This window comes from Chionomys nivalis, chromosome 4, assembly GCF_950005125.1.
Source record: "Chionomys nivalis chromosome 4, mChiNiv1.1, whole genome shotgun sequence".
NCBI lineage: Eukaryota > Metazoa > Chordata > Mammalia > Rodentia > Cricetidae > Chionomys > Chionomys nivalis.
Window position 1 is genome coordinate 43,939,036 of NC_080089.1, and position 27,761 is coordinate 43,966,796.

The 27,761-nt window shown below is 49.9% G+C and overlaps 2 protein-coding genes across 2 annotated transcripts in view; both read left to right on the forward strand.

Moving 5' to 3' along the window:
• Jaml (junction adhesion molecule like) overlaps positions 1–4,542 on the forward strand; it is a 28,658-nt gene extending 24,116 nt beyond the window's left edge. The window contains 3 exon segments of the mRNA XM_057767818.1: positions 587–647; positions 1,580–1,663; positions 4,001–4,542. Of these exon segments, the coding sequence (XP_057623801.1) occupies positions 587–647; positions 1,580–1,663; positions 4,001–4,066 (211 nt within the window). The 3' untranslated portion in view covers positions 4,067–4,542.
• A 9,525-nt stretch (positions 4,543–14,067) lies between these two features.
• On the forward strand, positions 14,068–27,223 carry Scn2b (sodium voltage-gated channel beta subunit 2). Its single transcript, XM_057768927.1, has 4 exons — positions 14,068–14,315; positions 21,926–22,092; positions 22,366–22,576; positions 23,112–27,223. The coding sequence occupies exons 1-4, from the start codon at positions 14,246–14,248 to the stop codon at positions 23,309–23,311; spliced, it is 648 nt and encodes a 215-aa protein (XP_057624910.1). The 5' UTR covers positions 14,068–14,245; the 3' UTR covers positions 23,312–27,223.
• The last annotated feature ends 538 nt before the right edge of the window (positions 27,224–27,761 follow it).

The window sequence follows — 27,761 nt, forward strand, 5'->3', positions numbered from 1 at the left end:
TCAGTTTGCCTGGCATAGGCAGAGGGAGTAGAAACAGCAAGAGAGACTGTCTCAACAAGGTGGAAAGAGCGAACAGGGCATTAAAAGTTGTCCTCTGAGCTCCATAACACATGCTGTAACTTAAGTTGAGCATGCTCACACTCACACACAAACACTAGTGATAATGATGGTACTCATGATAGTAATCATGAATTTAAAATGGGGTCTCCACATGCTGCCCAAGCTGGACTTGAAGTCCTGGTTCTATGCTTCAGGAGTAGCTGGGGATCAAGATGCCACTGTGCCCAGCTATCCTCTACTTCCCACTCTGGGATGGAGGTGAGAATAAAAACAGGGGTGACGTCACATTTCAGCCCTCAGCCATGCCCACAGCAGCTTCCCACTTCCTACCAGAAGAGATGCTCTGTGGGTATTTAGTTCCTCCCAAGGGTCTCTCCATAAAGTGATGCAAAGGCCCTTTGTGACGACGTGGTGTCCCACCAGATGCAAAAGATCCATTTAGTGTAGTGTCTTTTTAGGTATACTTGAATCAGTGTACCTCATGAGGTTCAGAGTGTTAATTCTATGTACTTTTCATCTCTAACAGTTCAGTGAGTTCTACGGCTTCCTTGAAGAGCCTGGAGAGCAAAGAGAAGGTGAACCCAGAGGTGAGGGGGACAATTTGCCGCCTGAGGGGGACACGAGTGTACGCACACTCCAGCAGGAAACACTGGGCAGGAGCGTGGAGGTCATCCATCACTGGGGAACGGTGTCTTGCTCATTAGTCTCAGCTCCCAGCTCCCAGACCACAGCTCTGTGCAGAGTAGTGGCTCAGGAAGCCTTTATCACTGCTGTGGAGGAACGGGCTGGGGCAGTCGCCTGGGCCAGATCAGCCCTGGGCAGCAGAAAAGACCCCGAACCTGGAATCAGAAAGCTCTGCTACCTTCATGAGCTAAGGAGTTAATGATGAAGAGGAAGTGTGTTTAGGAGCCTGTAGAGGGGATCAAGAATGACTTCCCTTCCATAGTGCTTTGAAGTGGAATTATAAACAGGAACTGAGAGAATAATTCTCCCGAGCTCCTATATTCTCCCCCCTCCCCCCCCGCCACTTTCTCTTCTAATCCCTTCCACTTTTTAACTCTTAGACACATCTCTATGATCAGCTTTCTGAGTTTTGGGTTGCTTTTCTCCCAAGAGAGGGATTTTTGTTCAAACCATTCCAGTCCTTAAAAACCACTTTCCTACGGGTGACTCGGTGGTGAATCACGGTCCTCAGACCTCAGAGCTACGAGATGGTAACAGTAGCTGATAGTGACTGCCATCTGGTCCTGACTAATCAGAAGGGCTATTCTGCAGGATGAGGTCCCCCACTACCAAGTCAATGCTTAGAGATGCCAAGGTGTTTGGTTTTGAGGGTGGCATCCTTCCCTGTGAGTTAATTCAGGAAGACTGAAGTCAGGATTATCATCATTGATAACAATTCTCTGGCTCTCCGTAACCCCCTGAACTTGGTGGCTTTGGTAGCTGTCACCCTGTGAACAGGAGTAGACGATCCCTTTCCCGGATGACGCTTAAGAATTTTGTTTTCCCACCCGCCCAGAAACACATCTACTCCTCAGTGAGCACGTGGGAGGCGACAGAGGAAGGACCACGTGGACAACCAGAGGCCACCTACATGACCATGGTGAGGACTGTTCAGGGCCCTAGCTGATCAGGTTTCTGGAGAGGGAGCAGGTGTCGGGGAGGGGAGCTCAGGCTCTGCGAGTCAGGAATGGGCAGGCCACCTGAAGAGGTTGTTTGCAGAGGACAGATTTGAGTTTTTCTGTTTTGTTTTGCTTTTTTCCCAAGCAGTAGGAAACAGGGAGGATAAACTTTGTTTAGGATTAAAGTCACTGGTAGAGAGTACAAGCAGAGAAAGTAGGGGAGGCCTTCCCTCATTAGCGTAGCGCTGGTTAACTAGATGTAACAAAACATGTTAGATCATCAGACAAGGCCTGCAGAAGAGGGAAAGCAGAGGCTGGGGCTGCAGTCCGGTGTGTGGGGTCATTGTCTCCCGTGTGCAAAGCCCTGGGCTTGAGTCCCAGCACCATGTCAGCTGGCTGTGGTAGTATAAGTCTGTATTCCCAGCACTGAAGGGGTAGATATAGGGAGATAAGAAGTCCAGGGTCACTGGATAGTGGTGGTTCATGCCTTTAATCCCAGCACTCAGGAGGCAGAAGCAGGCAGATCTCTGAGTTCAAGGCCAGTCTGGTCTACAGAAGTGAGTTCCAGGACAGCCAGGGCTACTCAAAGAAACCCTGTCTTGAAAAAAAAAAAAGTTCAGGATTATTCTCAGTTGCATACTCAAGTTTAAGGTCAAGCTGGCTGATGTGAGACCCTGTCTCCAGACAAGTTGTGGGGCTGGGAAAATGGCTTGGTAAAGTGCTTGCTACACAAGCATGAGGGGCTGAGCTTGAGTCTCCAGAACCCATTTAAAAAAGCTGTTAATGGGCTAGAGAGATGGCTCAGAGGTTAAGAGCACTGGCTGCTCTCCTAGAGGTCCTGAGTTCAATACCCAACAAACCACATGGTGGCTTACAACCGTCTATAATGAGATCGGGTGCCCTCTTCTGGCATGCAGACATACATGTAGGCAGAACACTGTGTACATAATAAATAAATAAATCTGGGGCAGGGGAGCTGTTAGCATGTCCATCTGTAATCCCAGTCCACACGGCAAAATGAGATGTGAAAATACAGCCTGGTGTAGCTGACAGCAAACAAGAAGGAGACCCTGTCTCAAAGGAGGAGGAAGGCTTCTGATCCCCAAGTGCACATCACGCTATGCGTGTACTTGCACTCACATACACAAATGCACATACACACATACATATGTGCCCACACATCATAAACAAACACACAGAATTTTTGGAAAGATAAAAGTAGGGTTTCTTTGGCCATTGGCTTTGTTCATTCTGAACCTGATTATCACCTTCTCACAATCTAACCAACATGCAGGCTGTAGGCTGCATTTCAGAAGACAAGATGGAGTCCCAGTGAGGCAACTCAGGGGAGATCAGCACCCCGAAAGGGCTCCTTGCTATGCATTGTGTGGGGATAGGAAGAAAGGAATTGGCTGACAGGGACACCATGTTATTTTGTCAACTGATGAATGCCCCCAGCCTGGGACGGGGCTGTATTCTGTTGAGTTGGGGAAGGCCCACCTCCAGAGCGTGTGGAATGATGTGCTGTTTGCTCCTGTCACACTGGACAGAAGACACATGACTCCCAGCTGATGGCAGTAGAGAAAGTTCTGTCTAGGCAGTGTGAGATCAGAGATCTGGCCCCATTCCACCAAGGGAAACATTGGCCCTTCTGAAGCTGTGGATGAATAGAGTTATTTTCCTCTACACCCTTCTTCCATGGTTGCCGTGTGATGCTCCAGCAACAGGCCAGGCCTCGTCCCGGCTTTCAGAGACCTGCTGCTGGTGGGAGTGTCCCCTACGGACACGGTGGAATTGCTTGGAGTGGAGACATATTGGAGCATGGATTTTGATATCTGTAGGATTTCTGGACCTGGTCTCCCACCGACAACACTATTTTCATGTTCTGCACGTACTGGTTCAGATCTCAGACTTGGATGTTAGATAGCTGGGTCCATACCTTGCTTCCATAACTTTGCAGGCGATACTTAGAGGCAGATAAACAGCCTCTATGAGCTTGTTTTCCTGTCTTCGAGTTCAGGGTCATTCTCTGCTATAGAGGAAGTTTGAAGCCAGACTAGATCATGTGAGAACCTGTTTTAAAAAAGGAGAGAAGAAATATCTGCCTCAATGGGGTTGAGGACCAATGGAGGCAATGCATATAGAATTTAGTAGTGTTCAAACCTAGGAGGAAAATTTCAGTGAGTGACTTCCTTTTGTTTCATTGATGGGGCTTGAACCCAGGACTTTGCTCACACTGACCAAACACTCCCCTGCTGAGTCACGCCCTCAGCCCCTAACTACTTACAGATGTGTTTGCTTCTTCTCTTCCCTCACAGCACCCAGTTTGGCCCTCTCCCTCCAAAGCACCCAATTTGGCCCTCTCTTCAGTCAGATCCACATAATCCAGTTGGGAAAAAAAAAGTCAGCTTGGGAAATTCCCCGAACCGCAAACCTTCTGAGGTGAAGAGAAAGGGCACTTCATCTCGGCAGCGACAAAGACTCTGCTTTTGGTGGTTCCCGAGCCACTGTGTCCAGCCGGTCTCAGCCTCCATCAAAGGCCTGAAGATGGAGGAGTCTGGCAGGAAGACTGAAGTGCTCCAGACAAACAGGCACTGATGAGGGGAGGAGGACCGCGGGCTTCTCCCAGAAGCTATGTGCCGGCCGCTGGGGCTGGGGAGCTGGCGGTCTGCCCGAGGTCTCAAGCCCGCCCTTGGACCGGATCTTTGATTGTAAAGTGTTTTTTGTGAATGAGCTACTAAGAGATTCCCAGAGATACAAGCCAACAAAAACAATTCTTTTGATGAATTATCCCCAAATAAATGTGGTTGGTGGGAACCATCCTTTTTTTATGTCCTGGATAAAGGTTAAGCGCAGGAATTTGAAGTGTGAATTTGTTGGCTAGCTTTTATTATGCCAGCAGGTGCTGGGTAGACCATGGAGTGGGGAGACATCAACAATCCTACCCAGGGCTGGGCCATGCACTCAGATACATTGAACCCATGGGTGCAGTAGTTACGTGATTGCTATGAGGGTAGCCAACCACTTTCTGATTAGAGTTGAGGCCTGTTCCACAGGAGGGAACTCATGCCTGATACTGTAAACCTGGCCAAAAGTCCATAGCCGGGGAGGTCCTAGGTTCTGGGGGGAGGCCTATTACTATTTTTGGTAAATGTTTGTGTTGTGAAACTGCCTCCTATATGTGTGTGTTTATACTAATAGGCGAGTGTTGCTGTCGGCCGTGGACAGAGAGCCTCCTTCCAGGAGTGGGTAACAGCTAATGCAGAGATTCAAATCAGTGGTTGCTGAGTGCTGAACTCTAAATAGAACATCTGTCCCAAGGCCACCAAAGCTCAGAGAACATTGCCAAGAAGAGCAGAAAGAGCGTAAGAGCTGGAGGAAGGGAAAGAGTGTTGTAGGGTGTCCTCTAGACCCGACAGCAGCCATGGTTCCCTGCAGGAGATCTAGTCAGCCAGCATCCCAGCACCATGGGGAGAAACTCATCAAGTCCCACCCTGATCTGAGGAGCTAGCAGGAGTTGATGGCTGTTTGGAGAGTCAGTTTTCTCCATCCATGTCTCCACGGGATGACTGCACACCCACGTGTATATGTGCGTATGAACAGCAGTAGCTGGACTCAGTGAGCTATTAAAAGATTAAAAAGAAAAAAAATCAGGCTGGAGAGAGAGTTCAGTGATTAAGAGCATTTGCTGTTCTTCCAAAAGATCTGGGTTCAATCCCCCAGCACCCACGCGGTGGCTCACACCATCTGTAACTGCAGTTCCTGGGGTCCTTCTGGCCTCTGTGAGCATCAGGCATGCACATGGCGCACAGACATTCACGGAAACAAAGCACACATATACATAAAATAAAAAATAACAGTCATGAAGAGAAGGGTTTGGCTCTGTAGCCCAGGGTAACCTGAAACCCATGGAGAGTCCTTCTGCCTCAGTCAGAGGGCTGGGATAAGTCCACTCTACTAGCCTGAATCTCTGATTCCTGATTCTTTGTCAAGTAGGGTGACATTTTTAAGTGATTCCCCACATGCTTGCTGTAAGTTTATTCCGTTTTGTCATCTACTCTGGTTAACCATAGATAAGAGCCACCAAATGTCTCTCCTTGTTCCTCAGGGGCCACAGAAAGAATCTGCTAATGACACAAGGATTATGTCAACATACGTCGAAGGCAGCATCCTATCTGGGACATAGCAGCATATGGGACTTTCCGTAGCTGAATTAGTCATAGAGAAAGGGGTTTCGTTTGCGGCTTATTAAGTTAAACTCTTACTTGGGCTAAGAAGTGCCCTTTTAGTTCCTTAAACAGTGTGTGTAGTGGAGAACAGCCTTCAGGACACAGAATCAGATGGATGGATGGATGGATGGATGGATGGATGGATGGATGGATGGTGATTTTACATCTATTGTTCCGGGTCTGAGACTAACTGGAGAAGCTTCAGAATGGGTGGTGCACTTAACCCTTGGAGAGCACGCTGCAGAAGCATAGATACATCCAGCCTTGAACTTGACCCCTTCCATTTGGCTTCCATTCTGGGCTCAGCAACTGGAGCTGAGGAGGAAGGGCAAGCCCGCATCTCTATCCCAGCCCCAGCTCCCCACAAACCTTCCTTTATATACAGATACAGAGTTTCAAAATTCAGGTAGATCCACAGTTCCAAACACCAACATTGCCTAAAACCAAACCAGCACTTCAGGAGGCCACAGAAAACATGCCTGTTTGTTCTCCCGTAGCCTTCTTCTACAGAGGGTTGACTGTTAATCCAGCAACATGCAGGTAGACAATGTAGGGATATGGATAGGGGTTAAGTGGCTGCGCTTGAGCCCTGGCCTTGCCTCTTCCCTTTTCACACCAAAACATTTATGCGAATGCTTTGGGGCAATTTTCCCATGTAAATCCTCTTGGCTTAGAAAGGATTGCGGTCATCATGAAGTACAAACATCTTGAGTTTAAACTTCATTTAACACGGCTAACCTGTACAGCATTGCAACATCCCAACACTGCGCTATACAGGTTTGGGTGTCCCTCGTTGCTGTGATCATGTGGTTGCCTGGGAGAGGTGACATGTCATTGCTCAGACTGAGCGAGAAGATAGCATCACCTGTCACCAGCCTGCTGATAACACATTTCCGACCTCACAGGACAGCTTCTAGTGAATGCACGTGGCTTTCACATCAGCACCAAACAGGAAAAAATCATATGGCAAACCATGCTAAATCAAAACTTTCTTACATAACAGTGGAGACTCACGGGGTTGAATTTGTGTTGCTTCTACAGGTCAGAGGACCTTTTGTAGCAGTTGGTTTTTGACTACTGTGCGGGTCCTTTTGGTGTCCTACTTAGCCTTCTGTTGCTGTGGTAAGCACCGTGACCAAATGCAGCTTGAGGAAGGAAAGGGGCTATTTGGCTTGGATTTCCACCTCACAGTTGGTCATCCAGGGAAGCCAATGCAGGAACCTGGAAGCAGGAACTGAAACAGAGGCCATGGAGGAGAGCTGCTTGCTGGTTTGCTCGGCTTGCTTTTGTGTACAACTCAGGACCAGGGGTAGCGCTACCCACAGTGGGCTGGACTTTCCCATATCAACCATTAATCAAGAAAATGTCCTACAGACATGACCTCAGGCCAGTCTGATGGAAGTGGTTCCTTAGCTGAGGTGTTCTCTACTCCAGTAACGCCAGTGGGTCCAGCTGGTAAAATGTAACTAGGAGTCTCAGGCTGTCAGGCTGAGTAACAAGTGCCTTGACCAGGGAGTCATGGCTCCAGCCCAGGAATTTCCCCACAATGACCAAATGAAGTGCTTAGGCAACTGTGCCTGGGCTGAGCCGGCTAGCCAGGTCAACTTTGTTTACCCAATTCGATTCCTCTCTCCATTTTCTGCCATTCAGTCACTGGTTCTTTTGTTTTTTACGTGATGTTTATTTTTATGTTTTGCCTGACTACCACATATGTGTTGTACCTAGGGAGGCCAGAAGAGGGCATTGGATCCTCCGGAACTAGAGTTACAGACAGTTGCGAGTGGCCACGTGGGTGCTGGGAATTGAACTCATGTCCCTTGGAAGGGCAGCTAGGGCTTTTATCTTCCAAGCCAGCTCTCCAGGGCCCTAACATTCAGTCTGAATAGCAAAATTGACTGGTGTAGATGACAGTGTTTTCTGGTCCCAATCTCTTGTTAATTTTTATTTCTGTGAGCACAGCCATTTAGCCAGACTCCTCAATTCTTCTTCCCATCCACAGAAAGAGCATGTAAGGGAGCCAGGGGCAGGCAGGCAAGGGCTTTGGGGAACCAAGAAGAGCCCATCTTGGAGGACATGAGGCTGCTGGAGACCAGCTGAGCCGGGCCTCCTTATCCTTCAAGCAGCAGTTTTTCTACTTGAATTTTCAGTAGTTTTGGTTCCTAGAACACCAGGTGCTACTGTGCTCGAAGGCTTCCAGAAGCATCCAGGCCCTTGCCAAGAGAAAGCAGTTCCAAGGGTTGAGGGAGTGGGAACTCCAGCGATTCTAGAAGCCACTATTGGCATTGGAGGCAATTGCTGGGCCTCCTTTAAAGGATCCAGTCCTAGCTAGGCAGTGGTGGCACACAACTTTAATCCCAGTACTTGGGAGCCAGAGGCAGGTGGATCTCTGAGTTTGAGGCCAGCCTGGTCTACAGAGTGAATTCCAGGAGAGCCAAGAAAAACAGACAAACAAACAAACAAACAAACAAACAAACAAAAAGGCTCAGCACCCCTTCCTTTTGTTCTTCCTTGGCTACCCTGACCTTGCCTAGGCTAGTATGAATATGTGTTTATATGTGCAACTATCTTTCCCAAAATTTTAGGTGCGTGCATGCATGCATGAGTGCGTGCATTTGTATGTTTGTGCATTTGGGGGCCTTATGCTGACACTGACACCCTAGTTTCTTAGAACCAAAGAGAGTTTTAAGCATACTGTATTCTAACCCAGCCCGGTAGTCTTCTTCCTGAGCATAGAGGATGTTTCTCAGGACTGCTGACCTGGCCAGTTGATTTGCAGATGTGGTCAGAGTTTCTTCAAGGGAGGTCAGGCCATCTGTGACTACTTCTGTAAAACCAGAGTCACAGAACTTTTCTTCTTCGAGAAAAAAAATGCAAACGAAATGAACATAGTATTTTCCCACAAAGCCAGTATCTCATGATGTCAAGAATAACGGTGATGATGTACCTGTTTTAGAATAGGAACAGAAGACCACTGTTGCCTGTGTGTGATCTTCTGTGTTCTGCCTCTATCCCATGTTCTTGTCTGTGCTGCACCACCGTGCCACTCTCTTTAAAACCCGACAAGCAGACATGCTCCCCCTGCTGCGTTCAGCTTTGCCCCTTAGGCTTCTGAGCCTTGTGAGCCGGCTCCCTTTACAGCCTTGCCTGGGATGCTCCTTGCTGTCCCTCCTGGTCAAATCCACATTCCTTCCAAACTCAGCTTGACTCTCACCTGAGCAATTTAGTTCTCGAATCTTCTAAGATGGTTTTATACTTGATCGGATTCTTTTCTTGTCCTCTATTTCATGTGAAGCTTTCTCTTCTCTCAGAGATCTGAAGCTCTTAGACAACCTACTTTAGGCCTTTTGCCATGGCGTTATGCCTCTAACTCTATATGGATCAAGTCCTTGCTGACGAGAATGCCCAGAAAGTAGAGGAGACTGCACAGGGAACCTGGTTGGATAGTCAGGCTGGTGGAATTTTTATACTTTCCCCAAATATATCCATAGGTTTCTACTACTTCTCATCTGCTCAGGGGTCAGCAGAGGCACATAATGCACTCAGAGCGACAACGCACACACCCTAAAGTGCTGCAGTCTAGCTGGGAGGGCAGCATGGGTATACACTGGCCATATTCCTGTTAGCCCAGAGACAGCAACAATATTAGGGGTGCTTTTGCTACTGTACCCCCAAGCAGACGGGGTTGCATGCATCATGTTCAACTGGGACTTTGCAACTTTATCTCCCTGTCTAGAAGGGGCGCTCGCAAAGGCATGTGTATCTTACTTATTTCTGGGTCTTCGGTTTCACTCCTGGCAACTAGCACATGGGGCCAATAAATTCATGCAGCAGCCCCCACAACATCCACGCTTTGTTGTCTGTGGTTTCAGTTAGCAGTGGTCAACTGTGAGCTGAAGATCTGAATTGTTTACTTCTGGAATTTTCCATTCAGTAAATTTTAAGCTGAGTTGCATGACGAAATCTTGTGCCTTCCTGTGTCTTCCCAGGCTGGACAGGTACCATTTTCCTTTGTCCAGCGTATCCATATTATGTAAGCCATCCCTTCATGACTCGCTTGCTAGCTCTGTTGTCGCATTCTCTGTCTGGGTACCAAAGTGGTTTGGTACTGTCCACTGTGTCAGGTATCCACTGGGATGGGGTGTTCGTGTGTGTCTTCGGCTGTATCTTCTGTGAACAATGGGGAATGATAATTCCTGAGTGTGTTGAATGAGTGAATGTGTCCAGGGTCACAAGAGCACACACAGAATGAAGAGGCAATGAGGAGAACAGGGAGCAGATGGTTTTGGAGCAGGAGCGTGTGTGTGTGTGTGAGTGTGTGAGTGTGTGTGTGTGAGTGTGTGTGTGTGTGTGAGTGTGTTTGAAGACAAATATGCACACACACTGTGGATTGAGCTCAGGGCATGGAGCATGTAAGCCTATTCTCTGTCACTGAACAAAACCTCCAGCTTTGGAGCAGATTTTGGAGTCTTTGGACTTGCTGAGTATTTGGGAGAGGAAGAGAATTTCTAAACTATCGAAGCAGAGATGGAAGCTCTATGCAGGGTAAAAACAACAAAACAACAACAACAACAAAACCTCGCCTGACGTGGACTGGCTTATGTAGGGATAGGGTGAAGGTGAGATTCAGTAAAATGAATCTCTGCCTTGGACCGCACAAGCTACCACGTGTTCTGCAGGTCGACTGAAGATGGCATTGATCCGATACTTCTTGTGCATCTTTCTCTTTTTGCTAAACCCCCAAATTTGGCTTCTCATTGCTGCTTGCAGACCCGCCAAGATGAAAACTTAATACCTTTAAGAATGTCCTGAGGAGCCGGGCGGTGGTGGCACACACCTTTAATCCCAGCACTCGGGAGGAAGAGGCAGGCGGATCTCTATGTGAGTTCGAGGCCAGCCTGGTCTACAAGAGCTAGTTCCAGGACAGGAACCAAAAAACTACAGAAAATCCCTGTCTCAAAAAAAAAAAAAAAAAAAAAAAAAAAAGAATCTCCTGACGGTCTTGAAGAAGAACAGGTTGAAGAACAGGAAGCTCTCAACTTCCTGAGCATGGCATGAGGCTATGGCTCTTCTCTCCTAACTAGTTCCCAAGTGGCGCCAGAGAGGCCAGCAGGGGACCACACTTTAAGAAATTAGCCTCTCACGTGAGAGTCTATAGCCTGGACTACGCAGTTTAAAGGCAGAAGGAAATTGCCTTCGTTTGGATTATTTCTAACCCGACTTCTCCCAGCAGGGCAGGTAATTGAATGCTGTCCAGTCAAATCTTCAGTGATAAATGGCACCTGGCAGGAATGCCAGAACCACAGGGCTTCACTTCCAAAAAAGTCCATCTTTGATTACCAGTGTCATCAGGCTGCAAAACACCTCTGAGTTTCTGCTTCCTGACCTCCCACTGGCTCCTAGGGGAGGTTTGTCCCCCTTGCAACAGATGATTCCTGGGGCCCCATTGGGCTATGGGAAGCTGACTTAGCCCCTATCTCCCGACTTAGTCCTTGATTTGGCTACTATTGGCACTTGATCCTGGAGGTCTGAGCTAGACCAAAGCTCTTTGAAGTCTGAATACTTGGTGACTTTTAGCCAAATTCTAGGGAGAAGCAGAGAAATTTAGAATTATTTCTTGCTTCAGTTGACTATTAAATAAAAGCTTCCAGACATAGCATGAAGTCAAGTGAGATAGGAAAGCAATTTCCTTCAGTTTCTGGGCCTCACAAGGCACCATAGGCTGCATTAAGAAAAAAGGAAGAGGCCGGCTACGTCAAACTAAAAATTTCTGGCAAGCCGATCTAGGCTGAAAAGTGTCTGCAGCAGCCTGGTTGGTACTGCAGACCCGGACTTGGCTGGATGGGCCTGAGCAGAGCGGGAGACCTGAGTGGTGCCAGTCTAGCCCTCTGGACACACACCTGTGAGCTGTGCACCATGGAGAGGCCTCAAAGCCATAGGGTGATAGGGTGGGCCCTGGAGGAGAATTGGGGACAGAGGGTCTGTGCACCATCAGGACCTGTCATTCCTCTGCCATCTCACAGCCCTGCCTTGAGGCAACATTTGGCTTTGGGTCTTATGACCCTAGGACAGCTTCAGAGACCTGGCTGGGCTTCACTCCCTTTTCTCTGGTTCTTCCATAAATGCGTTCATTCCTCCAGTCCCGTTCCTGGGTGGTCAGTCACCTCCTGGCTAGTGAATATCAAGCTACAGCCAGGTGCTGTGCTCAGAGCTCATCTTACTCCGGCAAAGCCTACTCCTTGACTGCATCAACTTCAGGAGGGCTCGGTGTCCCCCTGCCCAGTGATAAACCATGTGGAATCCTGGGGTGTGTATATTGGGTGCATCAGTGCCCTGAACCATCTCACATAGACCAGACAATCGATTTGTGATCCCTCGTTGTGTATAGATACATGCATGCAATGGCTGGGTCAGGACCTGTAGTACGCTTGACTCTTTGCTTAGGGCTACTTCAACCCCAAGTTCTCCTACTTGTGAAAATCCTGTAGTTTCCCCTCCTCTGAAACAACAAGTTTCAAACATACAGCGAAGCCAAAATAATGTACCTCCGACATCACCAAACATGTTTCCACCTCTGGTGATGCCCAGACCTGTTCTCTCATCTGTGTTCTTCATGGAATATTTAAGAGTCTATTCCAGCTATTATCCCATTTCACCTGTAACTGTATCTCTAACAGATAAGCACGTCACAAACAAAACCATGATCTTCTTTGGTTTTGAAAGGGGAGCAGAGGTTCAAGGCAAGGTTTATCTGTGTACCCTTGACTGTCCTGGAACTCACTCTATAGACAGGCTGGCCTCAAACTCAGAGATTCACCTGCCTCTGCCTCCTGAGTGCTGGAATCAAAGACATGCGCTACCACTGCCTGGAAAAACCACGATACCGCAATTCTTATGACACCTGACAGCATTAGAAGTCATTTCTTGGGCTGGAGAGGTGGCTCAGTGGGTAAGAGCACTGGCTGCTCTTCCAGAGGTCCTGCAGTTCTCATGCAACCTCATGGTGGCTCACAGCCATCTGTAGTGGGATCTGATGCCCTCTTCTGTCATAAAGGTGTGTATGAAGATAGATAACAAATTTTTTTAAAAAAGAAATTATTTGTTGATACAATCAATGTGCAATTTATATCTACTGCCCTTGTTGTCTCAAAAGTATCCCTTTCCCATTGACTAGTTTGAGTCAAGGTCCCTCAAGGGTCCTATTCCCCTCTCAATCTCTTAGGTGTCTGTGCACGAGCCTTCTTTGATAAGTTCTGTTTGCTGCTGAAATGCTAGAGCAACGAGAAAGTTCTACTTGAGAGCCTCCTGCTCACTTCCCTGAACCCTGCCCAAATAACACAAAACAATTCTTTCCTAGAGGGTGTACGTGTGTATGTGTGTGTGTGTGTGTGTGAGAGAGAGAGAGAGAGAGAGAGAGAGAGAGAGAGAGAGAGAGAGAGAGAGAGAGAGAGAGAGAGAGCGCTTGTGAGCACACAGGTGCCACTGCAGGTGTATTGAGGTCAAAGGGCGACTTGCAGCTCTCTCCTTCTACCAGGTGCATTCCAGAGGAGCCAGTTGGGGTCATCAGACTTGGCCTGGCTGCAAGCATCTTCAGCCTCTGAATCATCTCCCTGTCCTTGGGGTGTTTCTAAGTGATAAAAAGGACTTCCTTACAGCCCTTTGAAATAGGTGGATGGCTCCAACAGCCTTCCTTCCTTTCATTTTATTCTCTTCCCTCCCTGCCTCCCTCCCTGCCTCCTTGCCTCCCTGCCTCCCTGCCTCCCTGCCTCCCTCCCTCCCTGCCTCCCTCCCTCCCTCCCTCCCTTCTTCCCTTCTCCCCTTCTCTTGAAAGAGTCTTGCTCTGAAGCCTAGGCTAGCTTCGAACTCAGGGCAACCCTGTCTCTGCTTCCCTGCTGCTAGGATTACAGGCATGTACCATCTCGCCTAGATTTCTCTCACAAATTTCAAAATCTAAAAATCATTTCAAGTGCAGTAGAAAGGCAAGGTTTGATTTAGTTCTGAGTTTAGAGGGTAAAAATTTCTGGCAACAGAATTTCTTCCAGGAATATCTTTTTTATGCCCTCCCACCTGCGTTTTGAAATCCACCAACCACAATATTTACTCCAGTCCCCTTTTTTCTCCCTTTCCCTTACACACCACCCCCCTCTCTTTTTAGCAGCCACACACAAGTCGGCCATATTAGAGAGATGGAAATAAAGCTTCCTTAATGTTGTATATGTCTTTGAAGTACATCCGTGCATTTTCTTTCTTAGCTTCTAACCATTCCTCCCTTGTGGTCCTTGGTCCCTCAATCACCCTCTCCCATAGCCCACCCGCTTAACATCACAGTCTCTGAAAATGCACAGGGATGCCTGGCTACCTCGCCCTGCCTTCAGTCTCACGGGGCTCAGTCTGTTTTTCACTTTGGGTAAGTTAGAACCACATCTGCATGCTCCTAAGGGTCAGAAGCGCAGCTGCAGCTGAAAGAGGAGGGGGCAGGGGGCAGGAGGGAAGGAGGAGTGTGAGCGTTTCCCTCTGCGTCCTTGGGACCAGGCGTGCTGGGGACCTGGGACTTAGCTGGGATTCAGGATGCTGGGCTATTCGGTCACAGAAATGTTGACTAGCGGATGATTGTTGCTTGGGGATGGAAATGGTCAAAATAATCAGGAGGTGTTTTTTTCTTCGGATTTCCCCCTAGGTGGACCTGTGTGGGGGTGGGGCAGAGCTAGGCTGTTCTGCATTCTCTTTGGGGATTTTCCTCTTCATTTTGTTAGTATTATTCATTATTAGTATAATTTTCATTTTCAGTTACTTCTGATGAGAGCTCTTAGGAGTTGCCGGTTTATTTAAAACGTCTCTTTTGTGAATCTTGTTCCCTGGAGTCTGGTGAATTTAAAGGGTTAGGAGGGTGTCTTCTGGAGACTTGGGGGCAGAAAGTTGGGTCTGTCCCACCAGTTTGTTGGGATGTGTGTGGGAGGAATCGAGGGTGAGGCGTGAGAATGGGCTCCAGGATGGGGGAGAGACACCAGAAAAGCTGCTGTTGGGGCAGGCACCCCGGGCATGAACCGGATGGAACGGAGAAGAGGTCAGGTGTCCAGGATCCAGGAAAAAGGAGACTAATAGAAATGGAGCCTATGGATGAACAAGGTGTGGTTCAACACCAGTCTCAGAACAGAGACCCCTTGTCTACGGTCTTAAAGTCAGTTTCATATTTGAACACCCAGAGACTTCATACTAGGCAGGCAGGTGGGCTAGGCTATTTGTAACCCCGCCCCCCCTTGAGAAAAGGTCTCACTACATAGCCCTGGTTTTCCTCCACTTGATCTTTCGGTGATTCTCCTGCTTCTGTCTCCTCCTGGGTGCTGGGAGTATAGACAAGTGCCACCATGCTGGGCTCTAAACCTGCTTTTTGTTTTGTTTTTCAAGGCAGAATTTCTCTGTACAGCCCTGGCCGTTCTGAAACTCGCTCTGTAGACCAGGCTGGCCTTGTACTCACAAAGTTCCGCCTGCCTCTGCCTCCTGAGTGCTGGGATTAAAGGTGTGCACCACCACCACCTGACTTAAACCTGTCTTATAGAAAGTTTTATTCTTATTCTTAAAATTCCCTCAGCAGGGGCTGGAGAGATGGCTCAGAGGTTAAGAGCACTGACTGCTCTTTCAGAGGTCCGGAGTTCAATTTCCAGCAACCACATGGTGGTTACATACAACCATCTGTAATTCGATTAGTTTCCCTCTTCTGGCATTCAGACAGAACACTGTATACATAACAAATAAATTAAAAAGAAAAAAAGAAACAACACCTATAAAATTTCCTCAGCAATGTCTGAGGGTCAGTCCAAGGATTGTAGGTGGACATCTTCCCTATCACAAATGTCTCTCTCTGGTAGCCTGCAAGATAAGGATCTTGTGAAGCTTGAACTAAGTTTAAAGTTATCTTTGTTCTTTGCTTTACAACCATGGGCAAGATGTTACCCACCCTGAATATCACTATTCTGTGGAGACTGTTTCATGCTTGGTGAGCTTGTAACCTGACATATAACAGGGTCCCACAGTGACGGATCTTTCTGGATCCTTCCCCTGAGCCATGGCATGATGTGTCTTCTTTAGCTCTCGGGCAGTTATCTGAGGTAGACACTGTGATTCTATTCCTGTTCCAAGGCGGAAACAGAGGCACGGGGAAGCTAAGTAACTCATCCAATCAGGTCATGTGACTGGCATAAGGGAGTTGAGATTTGAACTCCCACGTGACTGACTTAGCACATTCTCTTTAACACTGAGTTCTACTGCCCCCAATGTTCAGGAAACGATACTGCTCTGTAAGCATTAATTGGTAGAAGAATCTCAAGTGCAGGCTAAAAGAGGTGGGGAAGTGAGCAGTACACACACACACACACACACACACACACACACACAGCCACAGCTGGAGGCCAAGGTCTCCTCTCAGGAGTCAATCTTCTGCTAGATGGAGTCTGTCTACCACAGCCATACCTAAGTCAACGAGGCCAGGGGTCCTGGCAACAGGACCAGGTGACCTGGGCTTGAGGGAAATGCATGGATGAAGGGGTGTGTGCACCAGGGCTGTAAGGGGCAGTAGGAAGAAGTGGGTATTTCAACAGGCCTATGAGAGTAGAGACCTTGATCTTGAAGCTGCGGGGAGGCATACCTCTGCCAGCTCGTACCCTGGGCAATGGAACTTGGGTGGCTGTGGTAGCACGGATTACTAGATTACCGGGATGGAGGGATGTCACGGGTGTTAGGAAAGGCGGTGCGTCGGAGGAGGGACAGGCGGGGATGACTGTAAAGGTGGCAAGCAGCTTTCTCATGACAGAAGTTCACAGTGTTTCTCATCAGTCCCTGGCCTGGCCATAAAAGTCTGGGTTATATTAGAGGGAGCGTAGAGAGGGGAGTGTGGTCCTCACTCAGTCTGACCACACATATTTGCAGCTAAAGGTGGGACCTAGGTGTGGAGGCGAATGCCTCTTTCCTAGCCCCAACCCCAGCAACAACATTTAACTGAGTACTCACTGTGTGCTGTATGCCTTTCTGGGTGCAGGGATGCCAACAGGAGTAAGGGGTTGCCCAGGGCCTCTTGAGAGACACAGGCACACAAACAACAGCAACTCAGCGTTGCATGTGTTGGAAGAGTGTCAGGTCTAATGATAGTGCCAGAGTCACCTCTCGCTAACGGCTGTGTACCGGGCGCTGTGCCGAGCTCTGCACATAGAGCACGTCAGAACTGTCACAATAGCTTCCGTAGTGTTGGTGCCCCCTGTATTACAGACGAGGACACTGCAGCACTGGAAGGCTGATGGTCTTGCCTAAGCTCATACCAAGATCTCTAGAGTCCCAGTCTTGATCACTCTACTGCTCAGCCTCCAAGTCACTGGAAGAAATAGGAACCTGGCTGGGGAGAGAACCAGACACGGGGGAGGATGTCACCCAAGCTGGGCCTTATGAATGGGGCTTGGGGTTTATGTGGAAGAACTCCAGGGAGGAGGATGGACGAACTTCCCAACCTAAAGCAAAAACGTGGACAGGGGCCTCATGGAGGGGAAGGAAGAGGAAAATCAGAGTGTTGGGGTCACTGGGTCACAAGGAGGGATGGGATCTGGCAGGAGAGGTAGCTGCAGGGTGCAGCTGGGACCATCTGGTGCCAGAACTCAGCCCTAAAAGCAGCAGGAGGTAGGGAACATGAGAACAGCTGATGCTGGCTGCCCGGGGACCTGGGCAGGACAGTGAACACAAAGGCAGGAGAGGACGTGGGGTTCGATGTCACATTTGTCTGGGAGGCAGGGGCTGCCCCACAGAACAATTCCTCCTCCTCCTCCTCCTCCTCCTCCTCCTCCTCCTCCTCCTCCTTTTCCTCTTTCTTCTTTGCTCCCTCCTTCTCTCCTACCCTCCTTCCTTCCCCTTTCCTTTTTTTCTCCTCAAGAATAAAACTTAGGGCTGGAGAGATGACTCAGAAGTTAAGAGCATTGCCTGCTCTTCCAAAGGTCCTGAGTTCAATTCCCAGCAACCACATGGTGGCTCACAACCATCTGTAATGGGGTCTGGTGCCCTCTTCTGGCCTGCAGGCATACACACAGACAGAATATTGTATACATAAATAATAAATAAATATTTTAAAAAAAGAATAAAACTTATAGATGGCTTTAGGGCTAGAAGGAGGAGTAATGGGAATTTATTTCCAGAAGTGACGGTGTTTAGCAGAAGAGCCCAGTTTCAGGGTCTCTGCAGGATGGGCCAGGGAGGACAGTTGATGGTCAGGGCCCAGCTGGGTCAGTCCTGGGTTGTCACACCCTTACCCATCCCTTTTCCCATCACCTTCTTTTTGTGAGTTGGTAATCACAAGACCTAGACCTCAGACCTGGTCCCAGATAGGAATTAGGAAAGTCATGGATTCCACTGTGGAGCGAGTTCCTTAATTGAACGCTGTCTACTACACATTAGGACGACTTGGAATGACAATAACATCCCCACCCAGCTCGACTCCTCACCTCAGTCCTTTCTGGAACCAAGCAGCGTGGATTCAGGTTCTAGTTTCATAACCTCCTGGCAGTGAACTAGGGCTAGCCGCTTGATTTCTCTGTGCCCCATTTCTTCATCTGAAAGCGACCGGCGATAGATAACGCTTGCAAGTTGCGGCGTACTCAGCCAGGTAGCTATGGAAAGCCGAGCCGGCGGCAGCGCTGCTAGCGCTTGTGATGGAAGGGCCTTTCAGTGGGCCTGGATCCGTCTACTTTCCAGAAGCACCGGGCTCTACTGAGCTCTGACCTTGCCCAAAGTTTTCCTGAACATAGTGAGAGCCTAAACTGATGGGAGATTGGAACCCCTGAGTGTCTCATGAGGTCTTGGGCTGAATCTTGGATCAGCGGGTGAGAGTCATCTTCCTAGCTTCAGCTTGTCCCTGTTCTCAGAGTGTCTCATAGTCCCTTCTCCTCACAGTAAAAGGATGGCAGTTGATCTACAACCCTGGAGGTTCCCCTAGTTCCGACTTTCTTTAGTCTGGGGCCGGCTCCGGGGTTTCTTCTCTGCTGGTAGGACTCGATAATTGACCTCTCCGGCCACTAGAGGGCACACGAATTCCATCTCGTGCCTCTTACAGGGCACATGCAGGGGGAATCCGCATTGCACCTTTCTCTGTCTCCTGGCACCAGCCTGGAAAACGCCTCTGACTCCCTATAACTTTGCCTCCTGCCATAGTGGCATGGTGGCTCCTTCTAGATGAGACGATGAAGGGAGATGTCAATCAGACATTCAAGTTCAACTGCTAGGGCGGGACAGGTTGGAGAGGGCGGACATTGCCGAGCTAGTTCGTTTCAGCGCCTTTGAGGGGGACGGGAAGCCCTTTTCCAGGGAGCGACCGGAGAGGTTGGGATGTCCAGTATAGGAGGTAAACTCAGGACAAACCTCCATCAGTTCTTTCCCTCAGATTTCCCAGCCTCTGCAGAGTCGGGGCGGTGTTAATATTTTCTGCACACCTCCTCCTCGCCTGGCACCGAGCCAGGTACTTTTAGGCTGGATATGAAAGTGCAAGAGCTGCGGGAGCTGGGCTCCGTCCCTCCTGGGAGGGACCCCATTAGCCGCCCGGCTTATGTTCCCCTTGCGAGCATTTCAATGCTCAGCTAGAGTCATTGGCCCTGCAGGTGAGGTCCATAGGTCTACCCACCATCCGGGCTTTGGAGGAAACGTCCCAGCCAGCAGTCCAGAACCTCCTGTCCTTAAGTTCTGAGCTTTGCGGGGGGTGGGGGAGGAGGGAGAGGGGGTTGGCCTGAGCAAGCAGAAGAACGCTCTGGCCAGGCTTAGCTTCACAGCCTGAGGGCGCGGTACTTGTGTCTGGGAATGAGGCCTGGTTCCTTAGCTAGATCTGACGGAAATCCAGGGGGTCTGTCTCTACGTTATTCTCAGGTCTAGAGATCTCTCCCCCACCCGCCATGCCCTGCTCTCTTTCTGTCCCCCAAACAGAACTTAAGGAGAATGAGGTTAATAGCAGCTGCCATTTGCTGAGCCACCAGGCAACAGTGTCCGGAGTTAGGTTTTCTGGAGGAGGGGGCTGAGGCATGGGGAGGTGAAGTTGATTGAGGCTAGAGAGCTGGAATAGAATCCAAGTGGAACCAAGGTGTGTGTGTGTGTGGGGGGCATGCTTCTGCCCGAATCTGTAGCTGTAATTTTCACTCAGCTGGCATCTCAGCTGGCCACACCCCACCCTTAAACTCCCCAGAATCATCCCAACTCCTGTGTTCTGACCCCCTGACTGGGTCCTCGCCTAACTCTGATGTAAGATTTTACCATGCCCTGGCTTGTTTTGTCTCAGATGTGTGAAGAAGGTCCATCCCCTGGCACTTGATAGTCCTAAAGGGCTCGTTCCTTCTCTTGCCTTAGATGCTTCCTGAATGTCACTTTCTCGGAGCCTTGTTCCCTGCCCTCCCTGAATAAAACAACTGTCCTCTGCCATACTTTAGTCCTTACAGTCCACGTCATGGAATGCTCCAGGCAATCACATTACTATTTTTGTTGTTGTTGCTGTATGTCTCCTCACCAGAATACAAGTCCCACAATGTAGTGACTCTGCTTTTCCTACTAGCAACTGCCCGGGCCTGAGACTGTATGCCTGGTATACAGTAGATTTGCTAGCACAAATGAAGGCTGAGAATGTGGCTCAGTCGGGAAAGTGCCTGCCGACCACTCATGAAGTCTTGTATTTGATCTCCAGCAGGAAATAAACTGGGTGGGATGGCACACCCCTGGAATGCAAGCACTCAGGAACTGAGGTAGGCAAGTCAGAAGTTCAAGGCCATCCTTAGCTGCAGAGCTAGTTCCAGGACAGCCTGGACTATAAGAGGAGCCACACACACACCCTGAAAAAAAAAAACACAAAAAACCCCACAAAAACAAAAAAAAAAAACAAAAAAAGCAAAGCAACACAACAATAACAACAAATCCAGAACAACAACAGAAAAAAAATACACAAAAACAAAAAAATGACGAAATCACAAGTGAACATGACTGGGGGAATGACGGTAACCGCCGCTGCTGGGTCTACCTCTGAGCGACTCCCAGCCCTGTTAATACTAAATTAATTTTTCAGAGTGCAGTTTTAACAGTCTTGGATGAGGATCTTGGGATTAAGGTCAGGGCTAATCTCAGGCAGCCTGGGTCCACCTGAGGAGGTATTTTCAGCCTGTGAAAATACAAGTCTCTGTGACGGCTGGGCCCTAGGCAACTCACTTGTCTTCCTTAAGCTCTGCTCTGCTTAGAGTACCCTACCTAGTGGCACTTTTCTGACTACCAGCACCCAGGCCCTGACCTGAGTCTGGTGCCTCAGACAGGACCTCAAAGAAATTTCTGTTTTTACCCTGACACCTGCCAACTTGAACCGGCTTTTTGCTGTGGTATGTCCAGGCCGACATTTTCCAAAGGTGAGCTCATCCCCTAGGCCAATCAGCAGGTCCTTAGAGTGACACCTCTTCTCCTGGGACTCCTTGTCCCTCCCATATGCCCTCTTTCTTGTCTGAGAGAGCCTGGGGATGACCAGATGCCTGCGCTGGGCTAGGCGAGAGGGAGGCTTTCCCAGCCTTCACCACGCTTTAGCTGCCTGCCCCACGGGGACAATGATGCTTCCCCTGGCAGGGGGGCTCTAGCACAGTCAAGATGACCAGAAATATCTGGAGAACAAGGGGAAACCAAGGCAAGCCCAGTGAAGCCTCTTATTTGGCAGGGAAATGGCATTAGGGTAGGTAGAGGCACGTAGGGAGTCTGCTCACAGTGCCTTAGAAAAGGTTGAGGCCATTTGGCTCTCCATGGCCTGGTAGACTATTCGATGGCTCTCCTCTGCACCTGTTCTGCTCCCTCTCCTCCTGATGACCACATCTGGTGCCCCTCATGGTCTTTGCCTTCCCAACAGCAGCTGTCTGCCCTGCCAGTGCCCCCCAACGCCACTGTTCTGCCCCTCTCCATCTAACCCCCACGGATTATAGAGGTTGCAACCCTTCAGCCCCGTCTCCCAGCATCCTCACAAGATTATGGTTTTGTCTGCAGTGCCCCCAGGACGGAGCATGGAAGTCACAGTCCCTACCACTCTCAGTGTCCTCAATGGGTCCGACACCCGCCTGCCCTGTACCTTCAACTCCTGCTACACCGTGAACCACAAGCAGTTCTCTCTAAACTGGACTTACCAGGAATGTAGCAATTGCTCAGAGGAGATGGTAAGTCCCAGTGGAGGAGGAAGTGGGGGGAAGCAAGAGCCCAAAAACATAAAGCCCAACATTCCCATCCCTACATCTGCCCTAGACGAGGGCCTCGAGGACTCTAGGTAGGATGTCTGACACAGAGGGCATGATGTCACCACAACTGAATGGCCCTTTTGAGGCTAAACCCCCTTTCTTCATGGGAGTCGGATGTGTCCCTATGATCCTCACAGCCCTTTGCTCAATCATCTGCCCCTGCTATTTCCCCCACCCCATCCCCCAACACCCCAGTTCCTCCAGTTCCGAATGAAGATCATTAACCTGAAGCTGGAGCGGTTTGGAGACCGTGTAGAGTTCTCCGGGAACCCAAGTAAGTATGACGTGTCGGTGACACTGAAAAACGTGCAGCTGGAAGACGAAGGCATCTACAATTGCTACATCACCAACCCACCGGACCGCCACCGTGGCCATGGCAAGATCTACCTGCAGGTCCTTCTGGAAGGTAAGGGGGGCTGGGCTGCTGAAAGACGCTGACCCTTCTCCCCAGCTTAGGCACTTCAGGGAGAGACCGGCAGCCCATCTCATCTCCAGGTGCTTGTGCTGGTGGAAGGCCTCCATGCCTTCTCTCTGGCCTTGAGGGAACAAGCCAACCACAATCATAGCCCTTAGTAATAACAGCAGCTTTCGTAGGCTTGACCTCTTTTCCTCCACAGAACCCATGGAGACAGGAGCTATTATGCCCATTGTATGGATGAGGAAAGTGAGGTTTGAGCATATCATATAATCCCTAACTCCTACAATCAAATTTGGGTCTGATCTCAAAGTCCACGATCCTGAATACTCCACTCTGGGGATGGAGGTGCTTATTGAGGAAGCTTGGTGGTAGGGATGCTTAGCCGTCAGTGGTCTAGGTTGCTTTGATTTTGACTAATGCCCTGTCCGTGAAGATGAGTCAAATCAGAGTCCCTCATATTTTGGGGAGCAGGGGAGACAGGTCATATTCTCCCCAGCTCTATGGCTCTGCTTCTTTTCCTCAGTGCCCCCAGAGCGGGACTCCACGGTGGCAGTCATTGTGGGTGCCTCAGTGGGGGGCTTCTTGGCTGTGGTCATCTTAGTGCTGATGGTGGTCAAGTGCGTGAGGAGGAAAAAGGAGCAGAAGCTGAGCACGGATGACCTGAAGACTGAGGAGGAGGGCAAGACGGACGGTGAGGGCAACATGGAAGACGGTGCCAAGTAACCGCAGCCCGCCCCAATGCCCCTCCCTGTGTCCTGTCTCCTCTCACTCTCTGCCCTGTACAGTGTGACCCTGCCTGCTCTCTCATGGTGTGCTTCTCTCAAATAGGACCCCAGATCAACCTGGGGCCTCACTTCCCACCCACCCCCCCCCCATACCAAGGGTGACCTCCCTCCCTTTCATTCAAAAACTGCCTTGGTATCTGAGATATGCGAGCCCTGGGGGAGCACAGAAGGGCTCTAGCCTGTCAGTCTTTGCGGAAGAAAGATCATGTGTGTGGTCCCAAAGATGGGAAGGGGCGGGAGGACAGTGGGGGAAGAGGCTGGTTGCCCATCTTGTCTAGGGTTTGGTCTGATGGTGGTTTAAACTGTGGTGGTAGCAGTGTGTGTGTATGCGGGGAGGGTGTCCTGTGTTGACCAGAGGCACCATGGGAATGACTCATGGTGGCTTTGCTGTGTTCCTCTGGCTACTCCCAGCACAGAACAACCATCAGGCTGGGGATGAAGGTGAGGTCCTGCCATTTGTGGGGGCATTTTTAAAAATGCATTTAAAATCAAGTGCATTTCGAGGGCGCTCAAGGAAACCTGGGGCTGAGGCATTCGTGGACACGAGCCTTGGCCCAGAGAACTCTGCTCTGGCCTCATTTCCATCACTAGCTGCTCCCAGGGAGACTCTGGTTCGCTGTTGACTACTGCTCTCTTGGGGATGCTGCAGGAGCATTGCTGAAAAAGCAGCATCAGGCAAGATCATGCCCCACCCTAGGGACCCCCCAGCAGGATCATGCCCCACCCTAGGGACCCCTAGCAGGATCATGCCCCACCTTAGGGACCCCCAGCAGGATCATGCCCCATCCTAGGGACCCCTCAGAAGAATCATTCCCCACCTTAGGGACCCCCCCAGAAGAATCATGCCCCACCCTAGGGACCCCCCAGCAGGATCATGCCCCACCCTAGAGACCCCCAGCAGGATCATACCCCACCCTAAGGATCCCCCAGCAGGATCATGCACCACCCTAGGGAACCCCCCAGCAGGATCATGCCTTAACTTAGGCACCCCCAGCAGGATCATATCCCACCCTAAGGACCCCCAGCAGGATCATGCCCTACCTTAGGGACCCCCTAGCAGGATCATGCCCCACCCTAGGGCCCCCCAGCAGGATCATACCCACCCTATTGATCCCCCAGAAGAATCACACTCCACCCTAGGGACCCTCAGCAGGAGACCTTTGTTGGAATCTGCTAGGGGACCAAGGGGTGCTGACTTCATTACAAACACGTTTAGCTGCCTTCTCTAACAAGATGATCACCTAGGTCTCAGCCACTAGCAGCCAAGGCTCAGAACTCATGTGTGTGTGTGTGTGTGTGTGTGTGTGTGTGTATAGAGGGCAACTTCCTGCAGGGCTTCAGTTGGGGGTTTCTAGTTGCCTTTGGCAGGGTTTCCATCTGGCTTTTGGCAAGAAGAAAGAGAAGGCTGGAGGGCACTGTGAGAGGACTCCCTGCCTCTGAGCCTCTGAGCACTCACTGCCCTAGGACTCCCTTTGCAGGGGAGAGAGCTGCTCTTGTGCGAACCCAACTTTCACTGCCGTTTTACTATCATTATAAGGAACTTGTCTAAGTCTAGAGCCGGGGAGAAAGGCGGGGTAGAAACCGCTCACTGGAGAGCATGGTGTTGGGAGATGCCCAGAGCCTCCTACAGATCAGGAGACTGAAGTGACCAACAGAAGCTGAAGGGAAGGTCTTGCCCAATTCTGGCTCCCTGGTCCCCACTTAGAACAAATAGAGCTTCCTGGTGGGAGGACCTCAAGTTTAGAAGGTGTTTGTGTGTGGTGGTAGTGGGGTTCATCTAGCCCCACTCCCCTCCCAGGAACTCAGCCCCTATAAGCTCAGGGAGTTAGCTGTCCAGTGTAAGGAGTGTGGTAGATACAGGACCATGACAGTCTCAGGGACCAATCCTTGCCTCTGCTTATCAGATAGCCAACTAGAAGAGACGATGAGAGCAGATGGGAGGTTCCCTTTAATTCACTTCCATTCAATAACCATTTCTTGAGCGTCTGCTCTATGCCAGGCACTGTTCTGGGTGCCAGGAGAATTACAAAGCCATAACAGGGTTAGGGACTGCCAGATCCGCACAGTAGGACCAATATTAATATTTTGGTGCGTCTACTTTCGCCTCTGTAGCCACTGCTTCCACAAGAGAGTCAGGGGAGAAGGAAGAAGGCTTTTGAATGTGGAGCTTGGGAAAGTAAGAGGGCAGGGAAGAGGGAAGGGACCACTGGGAGGGGTCAGGGAGGTTGAGCATGGAGTAGGGGTTGGGTAACCAACCAGAGAACTCCCAGTAAGGTGAATCTAGCCCTTCTGAAAGTTCTACACTCTTTGGTTCAGTACCTAACTGTCAGGCAGCATACCACCAAAGGGAATAGGCTAAACCACCAGGATGCCTGGAACAGGTAGGCACTGCTTATCCTTCAAGCCAGCCAGCTAGGGGTGGAGAGATAACTGGTGGGCACCTCAAAGCAGCTGGAACCAGAGATGGTGGTATATACTTCGGCGACTTGGAATAGTGAGTTCTCATCACCTTGCACATGCCCTCTTCTCTCAGGATGCACTGACTTTGTTCCCACTAGGTGGGCTACTTGTGAGATCCCCTGAGGGTTGTTTTAAGAAGGTCTGTCTCTTTAAGAAGCTGGAGTCTCTTGGGGTCTTTTTCTTTTCTGCCCTGATGGAGTGGGGTCCAGGGAGAGCAAGGGAGAACAACGCTGTCTCTGGACCCCACAGGCTGGGCCAGGAGCTGTTTCTGCCCCAGGTGCTTGCCCTCATGTTCACTTTCTTCTGGAGCGGCTTTTGACCCTCCTCCAGGGCCTCTGGGCTGTGAGGTTGGGAACAAAGCCAGGCTTCTGCGAGGTGAGGTGGGAAACGGTGAGATGTTTCCACCGGAGCCTTGTTCAACCTTGCTTCCCAGCTTACGCCTGCAAACTGCTCTCTCGCTGCTGCGTGGGCTCTGGGCTCCACTGCTGGCTGCACGCTCCCACCACTGTGCTCTCAATCGCTCCTGCCTTTCCTGCCCTCCCAGAACCCCCGCCACACATCCCATCTGCCTCTTCCTCCTAATTAAGGGCCACAGCAAAGAAAGATGGGCTGGCTAACCCATGGGATTTAGCTTATGAGAACAAAGCACAATTTTTCAGGACTGAAAATGCCTTGAGGTGCCTTGGAACTGGCTTTAGAAATAGCTCTCTGCCCCTCCAGCGATGAACTCATCAGTTATTCCCAGTTTATAAAAAAGGAAAAGCTGATTGGGTCCACATTTGCCTGCGAGTCTTCTTGGGAAAGTTGGGTTGCTAAATATTTACAAGATCAGGTTCAGGAGGCAGACAGGTGGAAATACTGGCCAGGTCCAAAGAAGTTAGTCCCAGGTCATAGGAACGGCTTGGTGCAGTTGGAACGGGTGATAAACCAAGAAAACTTTCTCCCTACATATGTCTTAAGGATAGATGGCCTTGCTGTGCCTCTTGCTGATGTCTTCCTTTATTGAAGCTTGCTGATGCGATTGTACATAGCCTTTCTATATAGGTATAGATATATTATATGTGCATATATAAAACATCTCACTATGCCCACCCCAAAAGTTACACTGTTGGGGTGAGGGCATAACCACGTCTCAATGTTTTCTAGTAGATTCACCAAAGGTTCCTTATGGAATGTTCTTTATGCTTTTTGGGGAGAGCCCAGCTGCATAGCAAGCGCTTATGCATGTCTAGGTTCTACATGCTGTTTGGCGGTTGGAAGGAGTGGTTGGAAGGGGAGAGAAGCTTAAACAAATGGTCTTCTGAGACCTGACTGCTGGGAGCAGGCTGAGTTTCTTTAGCGGTTTGTCTGGTTGCTTGGATCTGTTGGCTGCAATAAACACACTGTCTCCCCTGAATATCTCTCTAGTGTGGCGTGTTTTGTTTTGTTTTGTTTTGTTTTGTTTGTTTGTTTGTTTTCCAGGGTAGGGGTAGAAGGAGACTGGGGGAGGGAAAGGTTTTTCTAGGAGTCCGATGAGAAGCCCTGATGCTCCTTCACTGCCCGGACACCATGCATCCTGCTGAATCTGAGGGTCTCAAATTACTCGCCTTGCAAAAAAAAAAATGAAGTCTCCCTGCTCCACTCTTGTTTTTTCAATCGGCTTACTCTTCTGGACCCTGGAGGACTCCGTCCTCCACAGTGCTTACTTTGAGACTGGAGACTGAGCGTCTGCTTAAGGTTACTTCTGGGATGAAGACGACCCTTACGCACCCAAGGCTGGCTGCTCTGCCGATGCCGCCTGCTCTTCCCATAGGCAGACGGACCATCCTTCCTGCTCCTGGCTTCTTAGCAGTGTCTGACTAGGTAGTCAGCTCCCAGGCTTGCTCTGGAATCCAAAAAGAGAGGATGGCAGCTGGTCAGAGAGCCCCAGTGCAGCCTCAGTGGAGAGG